The sequence below is a fragment of the Orycteropus afer genome, unplaced genomic scaffold (assembly GCF_000298275.1).
Source record: "Orycteropus afer afer isolate SDZICR_OR568_19922 unplaced genomic scaffold, OryAfe1.0 scaffold00290, whole genome shotgun sequence".
Classification (NCBI taxonomy): Eukaryota; Metazoa; Chordata; class Mammalia; order Tubulidentata; family Orycteropodidae; genus Orycteropus; species Orycteropus afer.
The window spans coordinates 3,077,836-3,091,678 of NW_006921877.1; the positions used below are offsets into that span (position 1 = coordinate 3,077,836).

The following is a 13,843-nucleotide window of genomic DNA, read 5'->3' on the forward strand; positions in this document are numbered from 1 at the left end:
TTGTCCCTGTTCAGGCTATTCTAGATTTACTGGTACCAGAGAACAACCCTTCCTCCTTTACCCCACTGCATTCTGGGTTTTTTCAGAGGGCAATCATCTTCCCCTAAAGCACATACTTTACTTTCTGTCCATTAGTAGCTATTGTGTCCATTAGCAACCAGGGAGATGGTGAGCACCCTTGTGCATCCAGTAATGCAACTCCACTGTCAATAAATCTAAGAGATTTTTAGGAAACTTGGGGACTTGGAATAAAAGGGAGAAGAATTAAAGAATGCTATTCCTAGGTGTCTGGCTGTGGTAGTTAAGGTTGTCATCAACTTGACTGGGCCTGGTTGAGTGGCTAGGCAGCTGGAAGTAGTTACAAGCAGCTGAGTAGCTGCTTTAGGGATGTGGTCAGCTTCCTGTATATAAGGAGAAGCTTTGGGCTTGGTCTCTAGCCTTTTGGCCCACTTACCCTGGATGTAGCCAAGTCGTTATTCAACAGCCTGCCTTGTCCTGCCGATCTTGGGACTTCTAGACTTGAATTAGTGGCCTGCCATGTTATTTGGTAACATTGAGACTGTGTCTTTTTACTTGTTGACCTTGGGCTTGTTAGCCTCAGCAGCCAGTAGCTGAACGAGGAAAAGTCTCCAATTTCAGTGGGCCAGGAGCAGGAGGCAGAGCTGAAGCCCAAGGCTGAGGGGCTTTCACCCAGCCCCCAGAGCCTGACACTTTGAACTCAGACTTAAAGCCTCCAAAACTGTAAGAGAATAAACTCCTGTTTGTTAAAGCCATCCCATTTGTGGTGTACTCCTGTCAGAGCGGCACTTGGTAACCGAAACACTGGCCTAACAACTGGTTCTACTTAATAAGATGGGGCCCACAAGAGGAAGAATAGTTGGAGGGTGGAGAGGATGAGCTCATTTTTAACTCTACATTTATTTTTAAATTTTTGTTATTGAGAATATACTTAGTATTTCATTATGAAAAATTTTAAAAATACAGAAAAAGTGACAGATTATATATACATCCATATAATGTACATCCATATTCCCATCACCTAGATTCTATAATTAACTTACTGCTACATTTTTTTTTATCATATCTTTCCAGATATCCAGATGAGTTCATTTGTTATTAAGCAGAATGTGTAATGTCTAAGAAACACCCAAGTGTTACCCAAAAAATCCCAGGGTCCGGCCCTAGAGCTGTGTAGCCAATATAGTACGCAGCTGACTTCAAGGAGAAGAAGAGAGTTGAATCAGGAGGTGCACCAGCGAGAGATTCATGAGGTCTTAGTGACTCCAAAAATGCCTACTCTGCTCAGTGCTTACAATCAAGGGTTCTTACACTAAAATAAAAAAGACACGCACCTGTGCAGGATTAATTAATCATTTTCCAAAAGTTAGACAGTAATTAGGTAAGGAATGTTTCCTGTGAGTTCCCAGCAGTCAGGTTATCTTTAAGAGGCTCCACTGGTATTTGTCAAACTCTAGGTGGCCAGTCCCAAAGTCCAGCCCAGGGGTCTTTAGATGGCCCTGTCTTAGAGCACAGACGCAGCAGAACTGGTAACCATCTTATACAGAGAACAAGTTAACTATAACACAGGTTGAAGCCAGGTTTTAAAGAAACGGCATTTGAATTAAAAATATGGAGTCTTATTTGAACAAGATGGGGTCAGGCCTAACAAAGCAAAAATCTTTATCCTCATGCAAGTGCTGTGTGTAGTAGGGCACTGGTCTAGAGAACAGAAACACATATAAGAAACAGGTTACCATGATGCTTCCTCTTCATCACCTTCCAATCAATTTCTCAGAATTTGGATTTTGACACCTCCCTTCTGCAGGGGCTTTCACCAAAGACACCAACTACTGAGGACTCCAAAACTGAGTTTATAATCCTCTTCCTGTAAAGTCGGTTCCTCTTCCTTTATATCTTTATAGTTACCAACACTTTAATCTTGTCATCCTACACATCTCCCCCAGCTACCAGGTCCTGTCAATCTTATGTGCGCAATACCTTTTAAAAAATGCTCCCTCCCTCTTCTGCCAAGGTCAGGATCTTAACTGATAATAAAGAATTTCAATTTCAGCCTCTGAAGAGGTCCCCTTATTTCTCCAGATCATTTACTTCTAGCCACCAGTCTTGTCTGTCCATCTAATTTATCTTTTAAAATAATCTAGACTTCTGGTAAGATGGAGGAAGAGGCAGAGAAGCACAGACCCTCTTCAACAAAGAAAAGAAAACCAATTGACAGAGATACAGAAGATAATCCTGGAGCCCTGGGCTTTGAAAGGAACTATACAGAAGTGGATTAGGCACCAACTAGTGGAAAAACCTGAATGAAAACAGTGAGTACAGAGATGGTCAGAGCTGCGGACAGTCAGCTACTCTGACGGGAGCAACAGCCTGAATATTTTCAAGTGGTGTTGGGACCTGAGAATTGACCCAAAGATCAGCCCTGGTCACCAAGAGCTGCAGGGATGACTGTGCTGGTGGTCTATGTCTAGGAAGGGAAACAGTAAGGAGGGAGACAACCTGAGCTGTTGACTTTCCACTGTCTGGAGGGCGCAGCCATTTTGAATGTTTACATGCGGCAGCCATCTTGAATATTTAAAGTGACCGAGGGCACAGCCATTTTGAATGTTTATGTTGTTGTTGTTGTTGTTATGTGCCATCAAGTAGGATCCGACTCAGAGCGATCCTTCCTTGGATTTCTGAGGCAGTATCACTATGGAAGTAGGTTGCCCAACCTTTCTTCCGAGGAGTGGCTGGTGGATTTGAACTGCCAGCCTCCTGGTTAGCAGTCAAGTGCCTTAGGCACTATGCTACCAGAGCTCCCTCGAATGTTTATAGTGGCAGTTAATCTGAATATTTAAAGTGACTGAGGGTGCAGCCATTTTTAACCTTTACAAGTAGCAACCATTTGGGATTTTAAAGTGATAGCATCCTCATTTGGATTCCAGGGACCTAGGAATAGGCTCTGTTTGCCAAGAGCAGCAGGGACATACGAGAGGCTGACAACAGGAAAGGAGACAGGTGGTGAGTGTGTAAGTACTGCCCACTAGCAAATACAGGAGCACAGCACAGTACCCTGCTTGCATAGATAACATACAAACAAAACAAAGAAAACGAAAATTATGGGCAAGTCACTCCAACATACAATCACCAATTAAATATAAACACAAAAACATCACAATGCCTCAGAGACAACCGAGCATCACAGTACACACAAATAAGCAAGTTAAAGCAGGAGAAAAAAGGGACCAGGATATAGACCCAAAACACATCCCTAAGGAAGACGCAGCATTGGAACTCCCAGATAAGGAATTCAAAAGAATTATATTTAGGTATCTTCAATGAATTGAGAGACAGATCAAGGAAAACACAGAGAAAACCCTAGAACAATTTCGAAAGACAATACAAGAACAAAATGACAAAATAAATGAAAAAGTAGAAATGATACAAAATCTACACACAGAAATCCAGAAGATTAATACTAAATTTTCATAAATAGATAAGACATTGATGGGCAGAGGAGCAGAATCGAATCAATGGAAGACAGAATTAGGGAGACTGAAGGCAAATACCTGAACACTTCTTTGGAAAGAGATCAATCAGAAAAAAGATCAAACAAAATGAAGAAAGCCTAAGGTTCATGTAGGATACCATCAAAAGGAATAACCTATGTCGGAATTCCAGAACAGAAGACACAAATAAAACCACAGAGGAAATTGTCAAAGATTTGTTGGAAGAGAATTTTCCTGGTATGATAAACGAGAATACATCCATTCAGGAAGTCCAATGAACCAAACAGGATAGACCCCAAAAGAAAATCATCTACACATATCATCATCAAACTTACCAAAACCACAGACAAAGAATTATGAGAACAGCACAAGAAAAACGAAAAGTTACCTACAAGGGGCAACCAATAAGACTAAGCTTGGATTTCACAGAGAGTCATTATCAATGGGATGGTATATATAAAACCCTGAAAGAGAAAAATTTTCAATCAAGAATTATGTACCCAGCAAAACTGTCCCTCAAATATGATGGTGAAATTAGGACATTTCCAGATAAGCAGAAATTAAGGAAATTTGTTAAAACCAGACCAAACTTACAAGAGATGCTAAAGGGAGCCCTTTGGACAGAGAAGCAACAACAGCCAACAACAACTGACCATTAACACACATGATGATATAACCCAGAAACCAACCCAGCCACGGAAGTATCCAAAGTAAAGAAGCCTACAAGATTGTAAACAGGGAACCAGTAACATCAATTGACAAATGAGGACAACTACAAACCAAAAAGAGGGAAAAAACTGTGTCGTTACAGAACTGCTAGATGGTAGGGAAGTCAAGACAACTACAAGACAGAACAGACTGTTCTAAACTTGGGAAGAAAACTATAAATCACAGGGAAACCTCAAAGGACAATGATAAACCTTCACATCACAAAAGAGGACCAGCATAAATATTCAGCAAATACTAAATAGCAATGAAGGAAGTGATAACACGATTCATAAACAAAACAAGCTCAGCATAGAAAATTATATGGAACAAAGAAATCAACACCACGAAAAAGCACATAACAAAAATGACAGCAACAAATTCATATTTGCTGATAATTACATATCTGGCAAGGACTTATCTCTAAGATTTATAGCAGAAAGTAGATGACCAAACTATGGTACATACACATAATTAAATGCTATGCAGTACTAAAGAATAATGTACAGTCTGCAAAACATCGCATAATATGGATGAAGTTGGAGGACGTTATGCTGAGTGAAATAAGTCAATCACAGAAGGACAAATATAGTATTAGCTCGTTGTTGTGGAAGGTCAAGGAAAGGTTTATATATGGAGGGAAACTTTGTTGGTTGTCAGGGGTGGCAAGGGAGGGGAGGGAACACTGCAAAAAAAAAAAAAATCACTGACCCATGTCACTTTAGTTTTGTGTATTTCACTGTACATAAATTATATTTCAATAAAATGCATTTGAAAAAAATCTATTCACATCACTCGGGTTGGCGTGGCTTCTGTAGTCCTTCCAGATATTCTAGAAAGTGGACTACGCCTAAATTTCCAACCTAGCTCCTCCCCTAATAAACCTTTGTGCTTTATTGCCCCCTCCAGGAAGACCTCCCTGGAGGCTGGGCTATGGTGGCTCTCACAGAATCCTGGGAATACCTGTCATAGGACACTGGAGTCTCCACTGATGCTAGATTCCTGGAGGGTATGGACTGTGTTTTAGTCAGCATATTTATAGCCAGAATCGTTAGCACTCTGTCCAACACAAAAGACATTTTGTTCACTTTACTGAAACTTTACTTTGTACAAGGAGCTCTGGTGGTGTAGTGCCTAAGGCATTTGACTGCTAACTAAAAGTTTGGCAGTGCAAACCGCCAAGACATTCCGAGGAAGGAAGACTGGGCAATCTAATTCCCTAAAGTTCAACGCCTCGGAAACCCAAAGGTGGTTTCCACGACTCGAATAGACTCAATGACAGTGAGTTTGGTTTGTTTTTTACTTTGTACAGCCTCTTCTCCCGCTTCCAGCAAAATCCTGCTCAGGCTTGAATTCATGAAGCGTTTCCAGGTCCTTCCAAGTAGATAGGAGCTTTAATTCCTTTATCATGTGTCCCTGAACGTAACAAATTATGTTTTAATGGTTTGCCTATATAACTAATTGCTATTAATGTTAACTGTTTAGTTGGCCAGAAAAGATGAAGTACATGGCTCCAAAGACACCTTCTCTATGGAAGAAGAGTTCTCTGACCCCAAGAAAGAATTATTTCTTTTAACGCTCAGCACATGATGTTTATGTCTACTTAGTATTTGTTATTCTTTCATTAGACCTGCTTACTGGTTCTTTTCTGGTTCCCTTCCCCTCCTCCGCAATAGACTAAACTCCAAGGGGTTGGGATCTGACCCTCTAGCACTTGGCACTATCAGAAACCCTTTAAAGCCACCTTCCCGAGAGCACATAACAACCCCGGCTCCGACGGCGGACAAGCATAGTGATGGAGGAAACAGCGAGAACACCTTCCCCCAAATCAGTTCCTCAGTTGCACTGGACATCAGGGTCTGCGCAGGCGCAATGACTTTCCGCGCGCGTGACGCTAGCGCCGACGGCGCAAGGGCGGTGCACACCGCTGTTCTTGCGGGTTATTGGTTCCCCTATTGACTGTATCAATATTAATACTTCCGGTTTTCCTTGAAAACACAATAGGGGTCGCTGTGAGTCGGAATTGACTCAATATCAGTGAGTTTGGTTTAAGGAGCTCTGGTAACACAGTGGCTAAGACATCTGACTGCTAACCAGAAGGTTGGTGGTTCAAACCCACCAGCCGCTCCGCGGAAGCAAGACTGGCATCCTACTTGCATAAAGATTTACCACCTCGGAAACCCAATGGGGGTCGCTGTGAGTCGATTTGGACTCGAGGGCAGTGGGTTGGTTTTTTTTTTTTTTTAATTGAAGGACAGGTACGGTGAGTCAGCTGGCAAAGTAACCCGCTCAGAAGCATCTTAATCAGAAATAGCTGTCTGTGCAGAGCGAGAGCTGTGGAGGAAGGGGGGTGGAGGGAGAGTGTCGGTTTGCGAACTCCTGGGGCTTAGTAGGCATTATGGGCAGTTCCGCTCTATCCTATAGAGTCGCTGTAAATCAGAATCAACTCCAAGGCGGTGGGTTTATTTTTGTTTGGCGCTTGGGTTGTCCGTGGCTGGGGCAGGATACTGGTCCTTGGTTCACCGTCTTCTGCCATGACTGGACCGAGGAATACCCTCAGAGGACCCGGCCTCACGAGGACCTAATCCTCATTCCAATCCTCCCAGCTCCAGCCTTAAGACTCTGGGCTCCTGGGGACAGCTTCGTTGAGCTTGAGAGCGCCAGTCACCACCACAGTTTGGTGCACAGCCTCCTTCCCTCTGGCAAATGGCAGTACTTTCCAGACTGGCCCGCCAGGTTTCTGCCTGGCTGTCAGCCCACTAGATTTTCTAAAAGGCAAATCTAAACACACTTTCTGCTTAAAACCTCCAGTGTCCTCCTGGACAGAGACACCAAGATGCACTTTAAATCCTGCAGGTGAGACATTTCTGGCCACATCTCACTGTCCGAGGGCTTGGTGCTTCTGCATGGACTGTTCCTTCTGTCTGCAGGCTCCTGCCCCTGGCACCCTTCTCTCCTGGAGCAGCTCTGACCTCACACTCAGAGAGCCTACCCCAGTGCACCCACATTGCCCTCACCCCTACTCCCACCAGCGACCTGGCCACCCTACACGTCAACACTTAGCACACCTTCCTGGTTCGTGGTCTGTAAATAACTTCAGTATCCCCAGGGTTTAGCACAGTGCACACAGATAGGAGCTCAATAAATTGATATTAAATGAATCAGGGCATGGACTTAAGAATCAAAAGTGAGTATTAAAAAAATGTTAGGCTGGGCTACGGCATTTTTGTGGGCTCACCTGGGACATGAACCTTATCTTTTCCACCTTTGAATCCTGATAGTTAACAAAGTAATGCTCCTTTTAAAATATGTGAATAAATCCAAGATGACAAATAGTGAAGTTGTTTAGTAATGATCCCATTACAACCTGTGAACTACCTCAGTCAGTGGGGATGGGGCAGTGGGCCTCAGAGGCCAATCACTGACAAAAATCCTGGCAGGCTTACCAGGGTGTGTTTGTGTGTGTACAGACAAAGACAACAACCAAATCCAAGAGGTGTTTACTGTAACGAGTGTTTGGGGAGGGCGAGGTGGGGTGGGGTTCCCCCATCAGATCCTCCAAGGCTCAGGGATGACTCATTCTTCAATGGGCTCTAGGGTGGGGCTGATACTTGTTTCCTGAGCTGGGTCTTGCTCCCCCTGGTCCTTGGTATCCCCAGTGTCTCCAGCCACTACAGCCACATTTCTCAGATAATGGATGTTGAAGCAGTTGATCTGTTTATCCCCAGGACTCAGGTCACAGCAAAAGGCAGGGTCTCGCCAGGAGTTTTGATGAGGACCACAAAGGTTATTTATGAAGGTTGATTTCTAGGCAGGAGCAACAGGGTAAAGCAGAGATGGGGCATGGATACTTGGGTGTCCAAAGTCCCCCTTCCCTTGGCTTCTATAGTCTTTTCCCCCTAGACCTTCTGGAGTCCAGAGAGGGTGCTGCTTCCTTTCCCAGCTGGATTCCTTGTGATCAACAGATACACATATCTGGGAATGCCAGAAGCTTGTGGCCCAGAGAAGGTATAATGGGAATTTAGAGGTAGGGAGCAGCTTAGGTCAGGCTTGAAGACTTCTGGAACCAAGATAGGTCCCCCCACCAGTCTTCATTCCTTCTGTAGGCTGATTTGAGGTACTAAAGTGGAGAGGTGCTCTGTTGTCCTAGCCCTTTCCACCCCCTCCCCTGCATTTCTTGGGAGCCTGTGATCCTCCCTCCTCACACACTCACTTCCTCCTCGGCACAGCAGGCCTGCTCTGGAAATGGCAGGTCACAGCATCGGGCAGTCATGTTCCGGATCAGCCCAGGAATCTGTTTACTGTGTCAGAGGAAAGGGGCAGGGGTCAGGGTCTTTGGCCATCCCTAGGCAGAAAAATGGTGCTGGGAAACCATGATTTTGCTCTTCCCAGGGGTGTTCTAGAAGAAAGTTTTTGGGGAAGGGAAGAAGTTGGGGAAGAACTAGGCAAGACTCACTGTTTGGTGAGAACTCTGTGGTTTCCACAGAGATAGCCCATGAGGTTGGGGGTGACTCGGCTGAGGTCAAGGGTCAAGATGTCACGGTCATAGTTGGGGTAGGGAGCCCGACGGGCAAAGCACTCATCTCGGGCAGGGCTAGGGGGGTAGCGGCAACACGAGTAGTGGTGGGTCTTTATAGCCTGCTCTTTGTCACAGTATCCATCAAGGGTCTCCTCCCACTGTGGGCCAGAAAGAGAGAAGTCAGAAACCTGGACACTTGGCCCCTATTTGCCTGGCCCTCTGCTTCCCTTATTGCCCCAGACTATGAGATGAGGGGCTCTTAGCCCTAGGTTCCAGGAGGGGAGGACAAAAAACCAGAGGGCAAGAAGGCAGCTGCAGGTGTGTGGAGCTGGGAAGGTGGAAGGGCGGGAAGTACAGATGAGGTTTGGAGCTGGCCACGGGAGGAGATGAGCTCAAATGGCAAATCAAGAGGGTCAGGCGAGGCCAGAGCTGGACGGATGGACGGCAGACAGGTGCATGGGTGGACCACAGGTGGACGAGGTCAGGAGTGTAGGATGAACAAGCTCGGATGACGGACACAATGCACGGATGAATGGTAACAAACAGACGAACAGGCGTATGTGCTCACAGTGGGGAGGTACATGGATGCACGGATCGGTGGGATCAGAAGTCGGAGATGGGCAGGCAGGCAGACAGGCTGTCAGGGTGCCGGGACACCCACTTACGGCCTTCAGTACACAGATGTGGTTGTCCCCCTGGCGGCAGCAGCGCTGGAACTCCCGCTCCAGCTGGGTCAGAACCTGAAGCTGCCTTTGGATGTGGTCAGTAGCTGGGAGGTTGTGTGGCACAGCCCGGAAACGTCTCAGTTGGCAGATGTTCTTGACATTGTCCAGGGTGGGAATCCCCGGGGGAAAAGGCAGCTCGGGGCCCAAGGAAATACCAGGCTGTTGGCTAGGACAGGCCCGGAGCTGATAGTGTGGTCGAGGAGCTTCCTCCTGGAAGCAGGAGAATCGAGCCTCCCCCTCCTGTTTGCAGCACCAGTGGGCTCGGGTCTTAACTGAGAACTCAGCCTCACAGAACTGGGTCATTGCATCCTCCCACTAGAGCAAAAGGGGAAGGTTAGCCCAGAAGTTCATTGTTCACATTCCTGCCTCCTGCCTAGGCTCCAGAAAAGGATCTGGGTATGTAAACAAAGAAGCCAAAGCTCTCTTCATCTCCCTTAGCACACCGGGGAGGCCTAAGGTAGGGCCAAAGAAAGAGATCTGAGGTTCCTCCACACCCAGGCCTAGGCCTGTAGCCCTGAAAACACACTATTTGTGGATCAAAGGACCACCCTCCCCAGGATCAAAAGCCCACCCTTACCACAAGTTTCGCACAATCAAGGCGGTTGGTGGGGCTGCGACAGCGGCAGCAGCGGGAATATCCAGTCTCCAGCAAATTGAGGGTCTCACCCTGGCGACTGAGGTGGGAGTGGCCAGTCTGGGGCAGGTTCCAGGGGCCATATACCACATGGCGACGGTACGGGAGGCATATCTGTTTCAGGTTGTCTGGAGAAGGTCGCCCAGGGGGGAAGCCGTCCAACCGGTGGCCCCAGCCCTCTCGGGGTTGACCTCGTTGGCAGTGTTGGGCTGTATTCCCAGATTTGGGATCTGAGTGACCCTGGCCCGTGAAGGGAGCGGGCTTTTCTGGAATTGAGAAAATAGTGGGAAGGAGGAACATGTGGAGGAATGGACAAAGGTTGGATGAGTTGGGAGGATTGAAAGAACTTGGGGTTGAGGAGAGAGGGCCAGAAAGACATCAGAGAAAAGGGGAAGGAATTAATTTGTGGCTCTTACCTTGGGATTGATTGACTGAAAGAAAAAGGAGAATTAAAACATGAAAGGTGTCACCCTCACAGACCCCTACTCTAAATCAGGCCCTGCTCACTGTGCTGCTTCCCAAGGCTCAGGTTCTTGGCACCTCTCCCCAGGTTCTGAGTTCTAAAGCAGGGGAATGGACAGGCCAAAGCTGTCACTCACCCTCTTTCTACTTAGATTGGAAGATCATCTTCTCCTGATATGGGAAAGGTGGGTCTACTGGGGTAGAAGGAGATGGGTAAGCAAGGGTGATAGCCCACCTCTATCTTATGCTGGGATGGGCATCCTTAGAAGAGGGAGGCTTAGCTAGTTTCTACTCATAAAAAGGAACTCATGGAGAAGCAAGTAAAAATAAATTCTATTTTAACTTTTATCAAGTAGATACACTCCTTAGAATGATCGATCATGGGAGAACAGAAGGGCAGTGTTTACACAGGAAGATAGCTCAGGGGGCAGGAGTGCACAGGAAGGAAGGACACAGGGAAGAGGTAACTATGGGGAGGAAGTGGGAAGACAGCTGTTACATTGTGGGAATTGCAGTCAGTGTCCTGAAACAAAATGTGTATGAACTGCTGTATGGAAAATGAATTTGCTCTGTAAACTTTCACCAGAATCACAGTAAAAATTTAAATAAATAAATAAATGCTATTTTTTTATGTTATATAAATTTATCAAATAGATATTATTTTCCCAGTTTTACAGAGGAAGAAACTAGGGCTTAGAGAGGTAACTTACCCAAGTTTACACAGCTAGTTAGTAAGTGGCAGAGTCCACTGCCTTGTCTGCCTCCAAAGCTCATGTTCGTAAGATCATGGGGCAGATGGACGGGTAAAGAGAAGTCACTTACCATCTGTTTTTTCAAGAGGGACTTGGGGAGGGGGTAGCTCTTCTTGAATGGGGATGGCTTCTTGGGGGACAGGGCGACCTATTGAGAGACAGGAGTGAGGGTACAGAGAAGGGCAAGGATCAGCCTGGTGTCAGGAGGCCCCGTGGTGGGGGCAGAGGACAGGGACGGGGCAAGCACTCACCTTGCCTTTCCACGGGGAGCAGGGGCGGGGGCAGCTCTTCCTCTTGGGCAGGAATGGCTTCCTGGGAGGGAGGGGGCTGCACTACAGAAGGGGGAGTGTGTGAGCAGTTGAGCCCTTCTGCTAGGCAGGGCAAGGAGAAGGGAGGGGGGACTTCCCTCATCCCCATCTGAAGAAGCAAGCCTCGGTAAAATTTGGAGGGGTAACTGAGAAGGGCACGTGGTGAGGAGTTACCTTCTCTCTGCCCCTCAAAGTGAGGGTCATGCTGAGATGTGTCAGGGTGATCCTTGGGGAGGGTTCGGGTCAGGGGTGGGGATGGGGATGCTGCATAGCCAACTGGAGGCAAGAGGGGAAACAGTCAGAGACATCAGTTCCCAGGGCCCCCAATCCTACACTGCTTTTCACACCCTTACCTTCTTGAGGGTTCTGGGTAAGGTGATCTGGCCTCTGTTCTTTCTGTCCTGGAGCCTTGAGGCCTGTAGAGGGGAGGGGCAAGTCAGGGGCAGTTTAGAAGGGCTTGTCTCTGGCCCTGAGCAAGGGATGGGGAGGCTGTGGAGGTCATGTGTATGGAAAGATGACTGATGCTAGGAACCCCTCTGTATTGTTCCTGCCCCGTGTCACCTAGTCCACCCCCAAAACACACTTAGATGTGACCAACTGGGTTCTGAGAAAGCCTGTGATACTCTTAACAGTCCCTGCTCTTATCTGGCTCAAAGCCTTCAGTCTGCTGAACCTGGGAAAGTGACATATGGGGGTGTGGGGGCCCTAATCTCCTGTCTTTCCCTCAGGACTTCTGGGTGCTCCTCCCATCTCTGCAGTGATGCATCTCTAGTTTTCAGAGGAAAAAGTCAGGACCCTGAGCTTGTTGGAGCCTCACCTGACCAACAAACGCCTCCACCCACCCTTCAACTCCAGGTCCTTTAGGCCTCTTAGGTTTTCTGATAAGGAGCCCAGCCTGGAAGTTTAAGTGCCTTCCCTTTTTGCTAGTCCCAGCTCCTCCTACCCAGATTCTATTTAGGACTTGAGGGACTGGGATGATTCATGACACCTGAGGCAAATCATACCCTCAACCACAGGGAACTGAATCTCTTCTAGTTGATCTGCAGGTAAGAGAGAATAGAAAGAGGGAAGGACAGTGAGAAAGCATCTTCCAGAGATACTCAAACTAGGTATTCTCTCCACAGCTCCCTTCAGGTGCTCCTGGTTTGGCTCAAGCACTAAAGCAGATAAAGAATGTGAGTGTACACAGACAAGAGTGCATCTGTGTTTGGCAGTTCAACTGCCTTCTGTGGATGGCCACCCCCTTAACTCCTCCCTACAAGTCAGTCAAGGCTCCCTGGATCAGTAAACCGGTTGAATAGCCTGAGGACCCATTCCTTCTCCCTCCCCTGCCTAGAGGTCCCATATACATTTTCAGACAAATGCCCCTTGTTCTGTGACTCCACCCACCCCCTCAGTAGTTGCCCATTTGACTCTCATTTTGTGGGTTTTGGCAGCAATCTTTAGGAACCCCTCTCTTTTCCTGCTCTGATCCTCCCTTCCTGGTTAAAGGTTCCATTAGCCCTGCTCCACGCTAGGCCTGCTGAGAAGAAAGGGGCCAAAGGTAGCATCCTTCTGCTGGTGATGAACTATCCAGAATGCCTAGACCCAAGTCCAGCCAGGACTTCTTCCCAAGTGCTCCTTCCAGTCCCAACTCACCTCCCTCTGAAGCTATAGAAGCAACAGCCAAACAGGCCAAGGCCAAGGCTGCTCTGGACATGGTCCCCATCCTGGGGCAAGGACTGGTCACTGGCCGCCCAGGAGGTAGGTTCTCTGAGGCAGATCTGAATTTGAAGGGCCGGGCTGCTGGGAGCCTGTTTCTCCGGTTGATGTTACTGATGTTGTGAACTTCAGGGCCAGTTTTTTCTCCTTTTTATATGTCCGGCTGTATCTCCACCCTCCCCAGCTTCCTGCGGTGACTCAGTCCCAGCAGCTCCTCCTCTGGCAGCTCCTCCCCCTAAACTCACCCTGGGGCCTCCTCAGAGGACTGAGAAGAATGGGGGTGATGGGAGGGGTGCATTCTTATGACCCCAAGAGAAACTGACTCTGAGAGTCATGGAGCAAAATATGTTTGGGACCTTTTCTTGTGCCTCGATTTCTCCTTCTGTATGCTACTTTCTGTGAAGAAAGGGTTTGACAACCTACTGAACTGGGGTGGAGGAAACAGGGGACTAAGGAGCTTACAGCAGGGAACAGAACAGCCACCCCAGTGAGCTTTCCGACCAGTGAGAGGCCCAGGTTGTCCCTTCT

At 47.3% G+C, this 13,843-nt stretch overlaps 1 protein-coding gene across 1 annotated transcript; it reads right to left on the minus strand.

Annotated features, from left to right (window-relative positions):
- Nucleotides 1-7,790: 7,790 nt before the first annotated feature.
- Nucleotides 7,791-13,322, minus strand: ECM1 (extracellular matrix protein 1). The gene is made up of 10 exons (XM_042782317.1): nt 13,253-13,322; nt 11,968-12,030; nt 11,789-11,890; nt 11,558-11,638; nt 11,377-11,454; nt 10,036-10,358; nt 9,399-9,773; nt 8,671-8,891; nt 8,428-8,515; nt 7,791-8,021 (listed from the first exon to the last, which is right to left on the minus strand). Exons 1-10 carry the CDS (start codon nt 13,320-13,322, stop codon nt 7,791-7,793), a joined length of 1,632 nt encoding a protein of 543 aa, XP_042638251.1.
- Between the last annotated feature and the right edge of the window lie 521 nt (nt 13,323-13,843).